Below are 15798 nucleotides of genomic sequence, written 5' to 3'. Positions count from 1 at the left end.
CGTAATCAGCGTTGTTTACACTTAGGGTAAAGCGTGCGTATGCGTTGTGATACTCTCCAAAATGGCGGAAGACAGTAACTCGGGGGAGAAGAATTGTTGAATAAAGTCGTTATTATTGTTTTCTTTGTGCACAAAAAGTATTCTCGTAGCTTTGTAAAATTGAAGTTGAGCCACTGATGTCACATGGACTGTTCTGGACCTGGGAACATTGCAGTTGTGTTGCTGTCTATGGAGGGTCAGAGAGCCCTCAGATTCCATCAAAATTATCTTAATTTGTGTTCCAAAGATGAACAAAGGTCTTACGGGTTTGGAACGACATGAGGGGGAGTAATTAATGACAGAATTTTCATTTTGGGGTGAACTAACCCTTTAATGGCAAAAATCATTAGTATATTAAGTAAAGATCATGTTCCATGAACATATTTAGTAAATTTCCTACCGTAAATATATCAAAACTTAATTTTTGATTAGTAATATGCATTGCTAAGAACTTCATTTGGACAACTTTAAAGGCGATTTTCTCAATATTTTTATTTTTTTGCACCCTCAGATTCTAGATTTTCAAATAGTTGTATCTCAGCCGAATATTGTCCTATCCTAACAAACATGCATACATCAATGGAAAGCTTATTTATTCAGCTTTCATATTATGTATAAATCTCAATTTCAAAAAATTGACCCGTATGACTTGTTTTGTGGTCCAGGGTCCATAAATACACACACACACACATTATCAATATTTTATCAATATAATCACTCTTTCTGCAATAAAAAATAAATGTAGTCCTATAGGTGGACTTGTGTAATCTTAGTAGATAGATAGATAGATAGATAGATAACTAAACTTTTCACAGTATTTCACTGCATTTCTATGGCACTCCTGCACAGTTTCTACAGAATCCTTGTACTTTTTTTAACAAACAATGTTGCTATGTGTGCTGAAACAGAAATGGGGACAAAAACACGTAAACACCTCATGCAAGCTCTGCCGAAAACAATCTCTCTGTTGAGTGTGAGTGTGCTGTTGTTGTTGTTAAACAGTGTAGCTCGTTTAGTATAAATCTGTGTATAATCTCGTCGTTGTTTTCCTAAATCCTCCGTGAACGCGGTAATGACGTCACACTTACCTGATTAACATATTTCGGCACCTCTTGAACAGTCGCGAATGATGATTCATTAGGAGTCATCAGACTGAACAGCATACGAACCCCCTGAGAAACAGTCACATTGTTTCCTTCCACATGCGCCATTGCGTTTGTAAATGTGCTAAAATAATATTAAATAAAAAATGAGACTACAGTATAGATCAGTGGCTCCTTGCACTGCCGGATTAAACAGATGGGCGTTTATGTCTGCTGGGCGTTTATGAACACCTACAAAAGTCTGGACCTTTGAACTTCACTGTAAAGCCGCCATGAAGAGAGATGTCGTGATCACATGACACACGACAAGAACTTGATAATAAGCTATAGCTAAGTCGACCTATAGGCCTACTTTTATTTTTATTGCAGAAAGGCATAGCAAACTGAGCGATTAGATAAATATAGATAATATATAGAATAGAATAGACACAATAATATTCATACTTTTTGCATCATTTCACAAAATTATTAGGCTAGATGACAACACACAATACACTGTTGACCTTGATTTCTCTTAGTTTTCTTCACACATTACCTATCCCATCTCAAGTATGCTTTAAGTAACCTATACATTAATCAAGTATGGCTACAGTTTTTTTTTTTTTTACTCTTTTTTTTTTTATATGGGACTTCATTTTTTTAAATAAAAAATTTAATAATGAGTACATGAACAATATAACCACGCATACAATTTTAAATCTAAATAAGTAAATGAATAGTTAAATAAATAAATACATTTGCAAGGGACAATAAACAATACTGTATACAAAGACATTAAAGGGCATTCAGTACCTGTACAATATGAAATATTGATTCAATAGTATGTTTTTAAATGCTAAAAGTATGCCTTTTTCCCTGAGAATTTACATTAATGGACAGCAAATACTCAATGTTATCACATTTTTATTCTTATAGTTTAAAATAATTTTATTATAATAATTTTATTTTTATAAATATAGAAAGACAGAGGCCTATCATATGTGAATCCCTTTAAGGCCACAGCAGCAAACTGTAAATGAACACATATTTTGGAAAAGCTTGCAGTGTCTGCTGCTGTTTTTGGCTTGGACTATATTTAAAACAATGTAGCTTTTACTGTCCAGGAGAAAGAACATAAGAAGTCAAAGGGCAGTAAAAGGCTTCGATGTGAAACAGAGAGTAGCATGACTTTGTGTGTGACCTCTCTATTCCATTGTGCAGGAAGTTCCAGAAATCTCCTTGGTGATACGAAAACATTCAAACAAAATATCTTTTTGTGGTTTCTTCCGTCAAAAGCAGTTGAAGCTACAACTGATTCTTTTGGCAGGACCCTCAGAATCACTGGCCCTGGGCAAACGTGTCTTGATTCTCCTGGCTTGCATTACGAATTAGAATGCAGGCTCACTCTGTGGCGACAGCGAGAACGGACCATAACAATATTTCAGACCTGATTTTGTAATAGAATATGATCCGTTTGCTCACCCACCTCTCAGAATTAAGGCAGAAGTCCTGATCCTGCCTGGAGGAGAAGCTGAATTTAGCATATTCCCCTGCCCCTTCCTTAATAACTTATTCATGTAAGCTCCTCGCTCAGCCTTAGCATATATTCATCTCATAATCATGGTGATGAGTCGCAGACCCTCACTGGATTTCTCTATAGAAACATTCAACTTAAGGCATGAAGGTGCCGAGGGTTAAAAAATGTTCTTGATGGATAAGACTCGCAGCTGAATACACAACGGTTGTGTATCAGTGCATAAGGTCCAGTCAAATTGTGTGCAATTAAGGCCCAGAATTTCAGCTTCTGTAAGGAGGTCCCTATTGCTCAGCATCAGCATAAAAGTAGATGCAATGTGACTCAACACAAATTCTAACTACTACTTAACAAATCTTTCAAGATTACTCACTACCAAAGGCAGATGTCTTCACATTAAATTAAAATATTCATGTTAAGATTATCAATTTATCATAACTTAAAATGCATCTGTTTTAAGGAATAAGTAGAGGGAACTTATAAGATTTCAATAATCAGATACAGGCAGCAAGGCTCAACAATAAGGATGTGTTTTGTACTTGCTCAGCCAGGCCACAATTTTATATTTCAGTATTCTTTTGAAATCTATTTTAATTTACCCATATAATTTTGAATGTCTAATTTTAAGTGTATAATTGTAAATATATACATAATAGTGTATATAAATGTATAATATTTTACATTATTTAATATTATTATTAATTTTTTTTAAATATGATTTATTAATTTTTCAATGTAAGCCTGTTTCTGCCACGAAATAAAAAAGTAAATAAATAAAAAGGTAACTGCGACTTTTGATCTCACAATTTAGACTTTCTTCTCAAAATTGCAGAATATAAACTTTCTCATAATTTTGAGTTTGTTTCTGCCATGAAATAAAAGATTTTAAAAAAGTCATTTTTAGCTCACAATTTCGACTTTCTTTCTTGCAATTTACAGTATATCCCACAATTCTGACTTTTCTACTCAGAATTGTGCATTTGTATCTCGCAATCCAGACATTTTTTTCCCAGAACTGCAAGGAAAAGTCAGAATTGTGCGAATATAAATTTGCATTTAACTTTTTTATATTTTTATCCCATAGTGTGGGGTTTTATATTTTTTATCCCAAAACGTCCTATAAAACCAAATCCCACAGTTCAACCCATTCTTACCAATGCTACTAAAATAAATAAATAAATATAAATAAATAAATAAATCACAAAAGTCACAACCAAAATGTCCTAGAAAACCAAATGGGTGGCAATTCCATCAGCTGGCCTGAAACTGTAGGCAAAAGCCTCAAATCTTTCTTCAAGCAGTGTCTTTCATTAGCTGACCTCAAAGAAAGATTCATTCTCGATTTTAAAAAAAATCAAACCAAGCAACATATGAAAAGTTTATTGTTGAAGCATATGGTATTGTGTGCACATGATACAGCTGTCAGATTTTTGAAAAATATTAATACTTATTATATTTACATGACATAATATCATCTGAAATGTTTCTGAAGGCACGCTTGATTGATCATTATTCCGATGACATCAACATGGTACAAAAACATACAGTAGAAATCAATTAAAGGACAGAAATTGACAGTGCAAACTAAAACTTACACCTTTTCAATGCAAGATCTGAATGGAATGTTGTTGGGCCAGATTGGACTGCTAGATTCTGTCTTTCAAGTAAAGAGCAGTAGAAGGGTACTTTAAAGGTGCTGTAAGTGATTATTTTATGGAATAGCATGCAGAAAATACCATGCGACCTGACAGAAGTCCATAGGCTCTGTAAACAGCAACAAATCTGGGATGTTATTCGGCTTTGCTGACAGGCAGGATTTTAAAATGGCTTACAGCACCTTTCAAACGTGTTAACAAATTCTGTCAAACAAGCAAGGCACATTTTTTGTGAAAATTGATGCCAGGGTATCACACATATTCTGTATCATCCAAATGCACAACAATACATCAGTCCTGTGTACATTTTTACATTGTCACTACTCTTGAGGCGTCACAGGAACTGTCCTGATAGGCGTCGTGTTACGGTGCCTCCTCTTTGGCACATATGGTCTTTGTGTACTTTCAGTCTGTACTTTCAGTCCGTACTTAACATAATCCCTAACTGAACATGACCCTAGATAAGCATCGAAAGGCGAATGGGATCTGTTTGTATCATAAGTGAGCATGCTCAGAGCTCTGGTCGCTGTCGTGGCTGTCCTCATTGTTGATAAGCGAGTCCGGTGTATGGTGGAGTCCAGGAATTCCCGAAAACTCGGAGGGAAGCAGCGTTCCCTTCTTCACATTCAACACTAACTGCTGTTACTGAAACCATGCCTTCTTTCTTTGCGTGCACATTTGGGCCGCATTGTGCTAATATTTCCACATAGTGAGGTAGATATGTGGGGGCGTGTTAGAACGAGCCGTTTTAGGGGGGCGTGGCAGAGTCTTAACTTTGATAAAGAATATCTCTTTGGTTTTGAGACTTTAGTCTTTGCAACTTCAGGGATCTTATCTATGCACAATCAGCTTGTAACACTCCAAAGAGAAAGGAAAACTTGAAATCGCATCATATGACCCCTTTAAAATGACGCAGAGTAAGAATAAACTAAATGATTCAGTAGTACTTTTTTGAATACTAAAAAGCATGGTTTCTTCCCTGACAATTTACATTAATGGATATGGAATTCTAAATTTTTCAGACAGTATACTGAATACTGAAATACTGATATACTGAATTAATTATTTGTTATCACTTTTTTCTTTTTTACATTCGTATAGTGTTAAATAATTTTATTCTAAATTTTATTTTTATAAATATAGAAAGACAGAGGCCTATCATATGTGAATCCCTTTAAGGCCACAGCAGCAAACTGTAAATGAACACATATTTTGGAAAAGCTTGCAGTGTCTGCTGCTGTTTTTGGCTTGGACTATATTTAAAACAATGTAGCTTTTACTGTCCAGGAGAAAGAACATAAGAAGTCAAAGGGCAGTAAAAGGCTTCGATGTGAAACAGAGAGTAGCATGACTTTGTGTGTGACCTCTCTATTCCATTGTGCAGGAAGTTCCAGAAATCTCCTTGGTGATACGAAAACATTCAAACAAAATATCTTTTTGTGGTTTCTTCCGTCAAAAGCAGTTGAAGCTACAACTGATTCTTTTGGCAGGACCCTCAGAATCACTGGCCCTGGGCAAACGTGTCTTGATTCTCCTGGCTTGCATTACGAATTAGAATGCAGGCTCACTCTGTGGCGACAGCGAGAACGGACCATAACAATATTTCAGACCTGATTTTGTAATAGAATATGATCCGTTTGCTCACCCACCTCTCAGAATTAAGGCAGAAGTCCTGATCCTGCCTGGAGGAGAAGCTGAATTTAGCATATTCCCCTGCCCCTTCCTTAATAACTTATTCATGTAAGCTCCTCGCTCAGCCTTAGCATATATTCATCTCATAATCATGGTGATGAGTCGCAGACCCTCACTGGATTTCACTATAGAAACATTCAGCTTAAGGCGTGAAGGTGCTGAGGGTCAGAAAAATGGTCTTGATGGATTAGACTCGCAGCTGAATACACAAAAACGGTTGTGTATCAGTGCAGAAGGACCAGTCCAATTACGTGCAATTAAGGCCCAGAATTTCAGCTTCTGTAAGGAGGTCCCTATTGCTCAGCATCAGCATAAAAGTAGATGCAATGTGACTCAACACAAATTCTAACTACTACTTAACAAATCTTTCAAGATTACTCACTACCAAAGGCAGATGTCTTCACATTAAATTAAAATATTCATGTTAAGATTATCAATTTATCATAACTTAAAATGCATCTGTTTTAAGGAATAAGTAGAGGGAACTTATAAGATTTCAATAATCAGATACAGGCAGCAAGGCTCAACAATAAGGATGTGTTTTGTACTTGCTCAGCCAGGCCACAATTTTATATTTCAGTATTCTTTTGAAATCTATTTTAATTTACCCATATAATTTTGAATGTCTAATTTTAAGTGTATAATTGTAAATATATACATAATAGTGTATATAAATGTATAATATTTTACATTATTTAATATTATTATTAATTTTTTTTAAATATGATTTATTAATTTTTCAATGTAAGCCTGTTTCTGCCACGAAATAAAAAAGTAAATAAATAAAAAGGTAACTGCGACTTTTGATCTCACAATTTAGACTTTCTTCTCAAAATTGCAGAATATAAACTTTCTCATAATTTTGAGTTTGTTTCTGCCATGAAATAAAAGATTTTAAAAAAGTCATTTTTAGCTCACAATTTCGACTTTCTTTCTTGCAATTTACAGTATATCCCACAATTCTGACTTTTCTACTCAGAATTGTGCATTTGTATCTCGCAATCCAGACATTTTTTTCCCAGAACTGCAAGGAAAAGTCAGAATTGTGCGAATATAAATTTGCATTTAACTTTTTTATATTTTTATCCCATAGTGTGGGGTTTTATATTTTTTATCCCAAAACGTCCTATAAAACCAAATCCCACAGTTCAACCCATTCTTACCAATGCTACTAAAATAAATAAATAAATATAAATAAATAAATAAATCACAAAAGTCACAACCAAAATGTCCTAGAAAACCAAATGGGTGGCAATTCCATCAGCTGGCCTGAAACTGTAGGCAAAAGCCTCAAATCTTTCTTCAAGCAGTGTCTTTCATTAGCTGACCTCAAAGAAAGATTCATTCTCGATTTAAAAAAAAATCAAACCAAGCAACATATGAAAAGTTTATTGTTGAAGCATATGGTATTGTGTGCACATGATACAGCTGTCAGATTTTTGAAAAATATTAATACTTATTATATTTACATGACATAATATCATCTGAAATGTTTCTGAAGGCACGCTTGATTGATCATTATTCCGATGACATCAACATGGTACAAAAACATACAGTAGAAATCAATTAAAGGACAGAAATTGACAGTGCAAACTAAAACTTACACCTTTTCAATGCAAGATCTGAATGGAATGTTGTTGGGCCAGATTGGACTGCTAGATTCTGTCTTTCAAGTAAAGAGCAGTAGAAGGGTACTTTAAAGGTGCTGTAAGTGATTATTTTATGGAATAGCATGCAGAAAATACCATGCGACCTGACAGAAGTCCATAGGCTCTGTAAACAGCAACAAATCTGGGATGTTATTCGGCTTTGCTGACAGGCAGGATTTTAAAATGGCTTACAGCACCTTTCAAACGTGTTAACAAATTCTGTCAAACAAGCAAGGCACCTTTTTTTGTGAAAATTGATGCCAGGGTATCACACATATTCTGTATCATCCAAATGCACAACAATACATCAGTCCTGTGTACATTTTTACATTGTCACTACTCTTGAGGCGTCACAGGAACTGTCCTGATAGGCGTCGTGTTACGGTGCCTCCTCTTTGGCACATATGGTCTTTGTGTACTTTCAGTCTGTACTTTCAGTCCGTACTTAACATAATCCCTAACTGAACATGACCCTAGATAAGCATCGAAAGGCGAATGGGATCTGTTTGTATCATAAGTGAGCATGCTCAGAGCTCTGGTCGCTGTCGTGGCTGTCCTCATTGTTGATAAGCGAGTCCGGTGTATGGTGGAGTCCAGGAATTCCCGAAAACTCGGAGGGAAGCAGCGTTCCCTTCTTCACATTCACAAGCTCTTTTTCTATCGCTACCGCCCCCTGTTGGCCTCCTTTAACTCTCTTCCACTTCATCCGTCTGTTCTGAAACCACACTTTTACCTAGTGGGAAAGAAAGACACATGAGTTACCATGTTCTAATAATTGGCATCTACTGTATGGTTCCATGAAGAACCTTAAACATCCATGGAACCTTTCCATTCCACAAATGGTTCTTAATAATGGGAAACGGTTATTAAAAAGTTCTTCACATTAAGAAAAACATGGTTATTTTAAAAACTGTTCCATGGAAGGTTCTTTGGGAACCCAAATTGGTGCTTAAATGGGGAAAAAACATTTTGGAACCTTTTCTTTTTTTTTTTTTTTTTAAGAGTGTAATTTGTCTTCAGCAATTTAGTTTGTATGTTTGCTAGTTGGTGCAGATGATCTGTTTACTGTGGTTTTTTGGCAGAGCGATTGGAGAGGTGGATCAGGCCATGACTCACCAAACTCCAGTAAGCTAATATCCCTCGATCAGGTGCGAAAGAGCCATGCGATCAGTTGACCGCCCTGCTATTCTAAGGCATGATCCACAAAGTTTGGAATTGTGTTTCTCTGAAGAAGTTAGAAATATAACATGGCTTTCAATGCACGTATTTGGCAGCTATTTCCAGATCAGCAATATTTGGAGCCCATCTGTTTTGTGGCATCGGACGTTTCCGTCTTTTCCTTGCGAGTTCAGTCAGAGCCAATATTTATGTTTCCCAGAATGATGATTTAGCTGTTTCTTAAATGGTCACTGCAGTGCAAGTAAGGCTCGCTGGGGGACCGGGCCACCATACAGTAAAATTTATTTCTGGAGGGGTATAATGTTGTAGATAGTCACATGAAATGGACTGGAATTCTTCATACGCAATCAGACATGAGGAATACCAGGCTAAAATCAGCAAAATGATGTCATTTGAAGTATTTTTCCCAAATGGCTATCAATGGCTTTCAATGGCCAGTATACACTAAAATTAATTTCTGGAGGGGTATAATGTTATAGATAGTCACAATGGACCAGAATTCTTCATACGCAATCAGACTTGAGGAATACCAGGCCCAAATCAATGTAAATTGAACTTTCTTTCTTTTTTTCAAATGGTTATCAAACATGATGGTTAAGCTCAAAGGCACATTTTACTTTCAAATGACATACACAATGATTTGTTCAGCTAATGTTTCAAGACATGTTTCAAGTCTACTAGAACACTATTCAATTGGCCACCCAAGTTCAGCACTGTCAGCATTGTAAGACTGCACCCTTAAAATATATCTGCAACGTTTGCAATTCTTCTCTCAGCCTGAAAACATTGAGTATGCTACTGCTTACAGGTTAGCGCATGCATGTCATTAGACAAAAACAAACAAAAAATGCAAAAACTAGATATGCATTTTCTAAAAAATTAAAAATAAAAATACCATCAATTGCATGGCAGCATTGGGAAAAAATTAAATTTGAAGTCTGGTTCAGTGTAAATGAAATCAGAGACACTCTGCAGTTGTCATAAAACTCAGCACACATCTTGACTTCTCTTGTATGAGAATCAAAACAACACGACACTGTCTTTGCAGTGGCAAGACGGCCATATGGTTGGTTAAACCGATGCAAGAAAAAACAAAAGTCAAGCATGCAAAAAAGCCAATCAGAATGACGATTAAAACATTGTTTTTGGTCAGGTTTTGAATGCTGAACATTTATAATGTCAACAGGAAGTCTGCACACTTTAATTTTTAATTTCTCAAATTAAAAAGTAAAAAAAAAAAATTTTCAGCATATATAAAAATATATATATATATATATGTAAATGTATGAATTATAATATCATAAATAAAGTTTGAACACAGTTTGTTTGTTAAGCAGTTCATACTGAATTAATTGGAGTTTAATTCTTAAGGATCAGTATAAGTCTATGGGAATATTTCACACTTTAATTTAAAAAAGTTTTTTTTTTTAAATGTTACAAATAAATAAAAATAATAGATATAAACTGCATAAATAAATAAATACAAGTTTGAACGGAATTTGCATGTTCAGACTGAATTAACCATAGAACTTCTATTCTAATCATTGAGGAATATTAGATTTTAAAAGCTGAACCGTCTATCAATACAAGTCAATGGGAATCTTTCACAGTGATTTTACATTTCTTCAAAATGTAAAAAAAAAAAAATTGTATATAAAAATGTATTATTAATTATAAATATAAAATAAGTTTGAATTCTTATGTTAAGTAGTTATGTAGTTCAGACTGAATTAACTGAAGGAGTTTAAATATAAACCCCTAAAACATTTATAGGAATATCAATGCAGTGCTGTCTTGCAGGGGCTGTAATAAATTTTATCAAAGACGGTTGTTTTAATTAGGCTCTGCAATATTATTATTATGATTAGTAACCATTTTACATGTGCAAAATGGTGGTGGCCCTACTCCTGCCACAAAGATCCAGAACTCCAGCAGGTTCACACAGGGATCACATTGCAGGAGACGGATTTGCTTACTTGTCGTGTGGCAAGGTTTTTAATTCTAAGCCTTGGGAATGTATCCCCAGAGAATGTAGCATAATTTAAGGCCACAGATGTCACTTCCTTGTGGGATCCTTGGCAAACTGCAAAGTCTGATGAAACCAGAAGGTCTAGAAACACATTTGTAAACTAAAATACTGTGAAGTTTTGGACATATTATAAATTAAAGAAACTGCATGGCTCATTGAGCAGTGGTGTTTCGAATAAGGCCAGAATGACCTGCCAATGATGTCATTCCAAAAACAGCAAGCATTATGTCATCTCTTTATGTCTGTAGAAGTCAATAAACTTCAATGGTTTAATAAGATTACATAGTTGTTTGGTTAAAACATCAAATAGTTACAACAACCCATATTTCTTTGGCTCCAAATAAAGCGTCATGTGCTATTTATTTCACATATGGCTGTAGGAAGCACCTTCCCACGCAGAGACCAATTTGTAAGATGGAGCGGCAAGGCAGAAGTGCCTTAGCGGACAGAACTTCCTTCACCTCTCCCGTTACTTGACTACAGCCAAAAAGAGATCTTGCAGAAACATCTGGAATACAATAGTCCCACTCCACAGCCACAGCTGGATAGAAAAGCACTAAACCCGGAAAAAAAACAGCGGTAGCTTCTGACAGAATGATTGATGAACAGGTACGAGGTCGCGGTCAGTCATCTCACCTGCCTTTCCGTGAGATCCAGGTTTACAGCGATTTCGTACCGCCTCAGTCTGGTCAAATAGTTGTGATGGGCAAATTCTGCCTCCAGTTCTCGAATCTGCTCTTTGGTGAACGCCGTCCGCTCCTTCCTTGGCTTGCTGCTCACATCCGATTTGTAATTCCCATCTTGGGACTCTTAAAAGAAAAAGCAAGAACGGAAGAAATAATTTCCAAGTCAGAAACGGTCGCAAAAACTTTTGAAGAGCAGCATCAACATCACGTTCCACAACAAAACAGCCTTTGAAACCCAATCAGTGCAATCGTTCCAATTAAATACAATCACTGCAGGGTTGAAATCCCAGAAATGTCATAAAGGAAAGCAAAGGAATACTGCCAGTCATCTTTTACGATGCTGCAATTGTTCATGCCAGCTGTTTATAAAAGTCAACCTCAGCCGTGAGTTTTCATAAACCGCTCTATAGATTTTCACAATGAGTTGGCGCTCACCAGAACACTTTCCAAAGACTTAATTCGCCTTACTGTTAATGGAATCCGCTACCCTTGTAGTTTTAATATGGAACAAAACAGTACTGGAGGATGCGTAAAAATATATTTCCTTAGTTCTTCCACTCAAGCTGCCAACTCACAACAATTTTCAGTGGAGTGTTACTTATTCTCTCCCGCGCTCTTGTGCTGTCAATTACGGCGAATTGGCGAATTTCCTTACTTTCAGATGTTTTTTGGAGTGACAGAACATGAACGCATAAAAGCGCATGTATATACAATTACATGCGGTTATTGCTAGAGCTCAATTATGTCAAGTCTAATCTTGAATAGGAAACATTAAAGGTCAGTGAGGAAATGTCAGATTAGACCTGCAATCCATCCTACCAAAGACACATGCGCTTCTGTTGTTTTGACATTGGAGGAAGGAAATTTTATTCTTTTTTGAGAGACGTGTGCCTTCATCTTGCTGTGACTCACTTTCAAAGGGCACATCAGGCTTTTGGGTTCATTTATCTTAGGGTGTGGAGTGGGTGCTAATCCAACTAGCAATCCAAAACCCAGCTGTAAATAGAGTCAGCTTTAATGAGACCCCATCAGCAAGTTGCTTTGCCATTTCAACAGAAATCAGCATGACATTTCAAATACATCAATTTTTTTTCATGTTTTTCCAATGGAAAAAATACTTTGTAATATCTCATTTTAAAAGGAAAGTTCACCCAAAAATGACTATTCTGTTAAATTTACTCATTGTCATGGTGTTCCAAAACTGTATGACTTTCTTTCTTTAGTGGAGACAAAAAAGAAGATATTTTGAGAATGTCATTTTTTTTTTATTATTTTGGACCTCACTGACTTTCATTGTACAGACAAAACAGTTAAAACATTGTTCAAAATATCTCCTTTTGTGTTACACAGACAATAGAAACTAAATTAATAGATCTATCTCTCTTAAACTGTTATCAAACGGATTTTCCCCAACAACCCCTCTCAATTGCTATTGGTCAGCCAAACAGATAGCCCCGCCTATAAACACCCACTATTGGTTGATTCACTGTTGCTGTGTCAGGCTGGTCGGATTTTCAAACAAACAGAACAATGTTTTGAAAGCAATTAGAAAGAACCTCACGTTTTCTCTGCATAAACTGAGAAAGGGAGAAGAATTTTAAATACGATTTCAGTTTTAATATACCCATCACCTTGAAGATCTCCCTATAGGTGGATGTTCAAATGAAGTGTCAAATCGCTGCTGTCAGCTACATCACGGTGGCTATAAACACATGCCAGACGTGTTATTTAACAGTATAATTTACAGGTTGGGATTTGCAGAGGCTGACAAGGACGGAGAGTTTGTGCAATGATGATATTGTAGGTAGTTTAACATAGAAGTTGCACTCTATGGTGACTCTCCTTTGAACAAATAATCATCACGTGATTTCTAGCGACAAAACGGCGACTGTGATGGCCCTGACTGTACCCAGTTTTAGCTAAAATTTCTGTGAATTTGAGTCACAGAAAAGAGTTCGGCTGAATGTGGGTCTGATTAAAACAAGCGCAGAAAGGCACGTTTATTGCGGGCTAAACGCAGCCATTGTGGAGTGAGAAAAACCAACACGAGCAGCGTTTCACGAACAGAGCTGCTCTGAGTTAAAGCAACTTTTCCCAGCTTCCCGACACGGCGGTTACACCACAGCAATTAGGCCTGCGCCTTCACTTTTATCTCTTCTTTAGAAAAAGCAAAGTACTGGGAAAAAAGGAGCAGGATGGCCTGAGCTTTCAAAGATGATTTTAAAAACTACAGCTACAATGAATATTTAGACATCTACTTTAATATTCTAGTTACACACACTGAAGCTGAGCTTTATTGGTGGAAAAAAAAAGAAACCAAAATGAATATCACTCAAACCCACATGACAAAATACACGCTAGGCTGCTGTCTTCTATCCAAACCAGGCATGTGCTGTTTTATTAGAACAGCCACATATGCTTTGAATAAATCAAACAATATATCTTAAGATGTCGACATTTTGATGATTAAATTATCCCTTGTTGCATTGAATGATGCTCATTATAAAATCATTCTATAAAGCAGAGACATTTATTTTTTGTTACGCCATAGTTACTCTGAAATTAAGGCAACCATCAAGTTGTGTGACAGTTTACACTAATAGAAAGAATATTAAAACATTTTAATAACTTAATTTGTGAATTTAAATACATTTTAAACACTATGATGCTCAAAATAGAACAACACTGTTCAAACCCACAAAACACATCTACGAGAATTACATCTGCAGAAATGCAATACATTTTTGAGCCAAAACAACCATTAAAACAATATTAATTTGCTATAACATGGTTATTACTCTATATTTATTTGTAAATCTCACTTGCACTGTCAAAACTGTAATGTGTTTGATATCTTAGGAAAAACACATCTAACAGTTTGTATGTCTAATTCAAAAGTGTCACATGCTGAAAATTGAGACAGAATTTGACAGCTGAAGAATATACATAAAGAACATATTAATCAATATATATATATATATATGTCAATATACATGCATATATATATATATATATATATGTATATATATATTTATATATGTCAATATACATGCATATATATATATATATATATAAATGTGTATAAACTAGTGTGGAGTCATCTACTTTTGTTAGACCTTTCCAGCAGTGGAACAAGTGTATTTATATTATGTTAATTTTGGGTTGGCGCGAATGAGAATAAATCAACATCTGCAGGGCTGTGCCTTTTGTGTGGACCTGAACTTTGTTTTAAAGGGCAGAAAGTAGTTAAAATTCCCTTTGAAGTAACAAGATCGTAAAAATACATTTTATGATCCATTTTATGCAGTGTTAAATAGATTTTTTAACAGTAGTAGCAACTATTCCAGACAAAACAAATTGAAGATGCCCATCAGATTGAACCAGCTTCATTTGCAGTGAACCGAAAACTCTTCAGTTTACTTCATATCTCCCTGTCCGTTTTACTCATCAACTAAACTAAAAATAAAGTAACAGTATATTCCCATTCCGATTCCAATGTACAAACAAATTATATTCAAAGAGAAAGCTGCTCATAGCACTCCTGTCATCTAACTTTCGGCTTTTCGTGTTAAATGCCAACACAGGCGTTCCTGTTCTCTCTCTCAGGCCATGGCATTAGTTACTTTACCACAAGCGTTATTTACTGCTTGCCAGAAAAGTGAGGAGATGAAACAGATGAGACTAAACGTGAATCATGCATGCAGTTAAATGCCCACACAAGAGTTACAATCTGCCCTATGCTAGCCAAAATAATTGCTTCTGTGCGTGTCAGCCAACACCTACAAAACTCTAACGCGAAAAAACACGGCTCCACGTTTCCAAACACTGCATTGGAGAATCTTTTCCAAAAACACTAGCACTGCACTCAGTCTGATAGTGAAGGCTTTTAAAATGCGCTATGACTTATTCAATTCTGTTTTCAGTTACAATAAAACAAACTTAGATGTTTTAAGAGAAACCTTTTGTGTTTAATGGGGACTAAAACAACTCGATGACAAAAGAAGTGATATTCCAGAAAACATTACAAAGAATTTATCATAAAGTATAATGTCATATGTTCTTGTGATATGCAAAAGAGAAAATATTAATTTCCCAAAAGAAAGTCAATTTTATTTATAATTTTTCTATAATTTATATATAATTTCTTGTATATAAATATCATATATAAATATAAATAATGCATTTATAAGTATTTAAAATGTAATTTTAATATATATAATATTTGGAAAATAAAATATACATTATAGATAATA

At 35.4% G+C, this 15798-nt stretch overlaps 2 protein-coding genes across 3 annotated transcripts in view; both read right to left on the bottom strand.

Moving 5' to 3' along the window:
• agmo (alkylglycerol monooxygenase) overlaps positions 1-1421 on the bottom strand; it is a 31542-nt gene extending 30121 nt beyond the window's left edge. The window contains exon 1 of one of the 2 annotated variants that reach the window (XR_001641341.1): positions 1128-1421. Coding sequence is in view for 1 of the 2 variants with exons in the window: in XM_016568195.1 (XP_016423681.1) it covers positions 1128-1250 (123 nt within the window). In the remaining variant the exon portion in view is untranslated. The remainder of the gene's footprint in view (positions 1-1127) is intronic. The other variant, XM_016568195.1, reaches the window with a different exon arrangement.
• A 5991-nt stretch (positions 1422-7412) lies between these two features.
• The window catches only part of meox2a (mesenchyme homeobox 2a), a 12221-nt gene continuing 3835 nt past the window's right edge, over positions 7413-15798 (bottom strand). The window contains exons 4-5 of the mRNA XM_016568905.1: positions 11496-11668; positions 7413-8384 (exon numbers count right to left, since the gene is read on the bottom strand). Of these exons, the coding sequence (XP_016424391.1) occupies positions 8163-8384; positions 11496-11668 (395 nt within the window). The 3' untranslated portion in view covers positions 7413-8162. The remainder of the gene's footprint in view (positions 8385-11495; positions 11669-15798) is intronic.

Source organism: Sinocyclocheilus rhinocerous, unplaced genomic scaffold (assembly GCF_001515625.1).
Source record: "Sinocyclocheilus rhinocerous isolate Xijiao unplaced genomic scaffold, SAMN03320098_v1.1 scaffold1965, whole genome shotgun sequence".
Classification (NCBI taxonomy): domain Eukaryota; kingdom Metazoa; phylum Chordata; class Actinopteri; order Cypriniformes; family Cyprinidae; genus Sinocyclocheilus; species Sinocyclocheilus rhinocerous.
The sequence above is the reverse complement of the archived record's forward strand: the minus strand, read 5'-3'. Positions and strand labels throughout refer to the sequence as shown.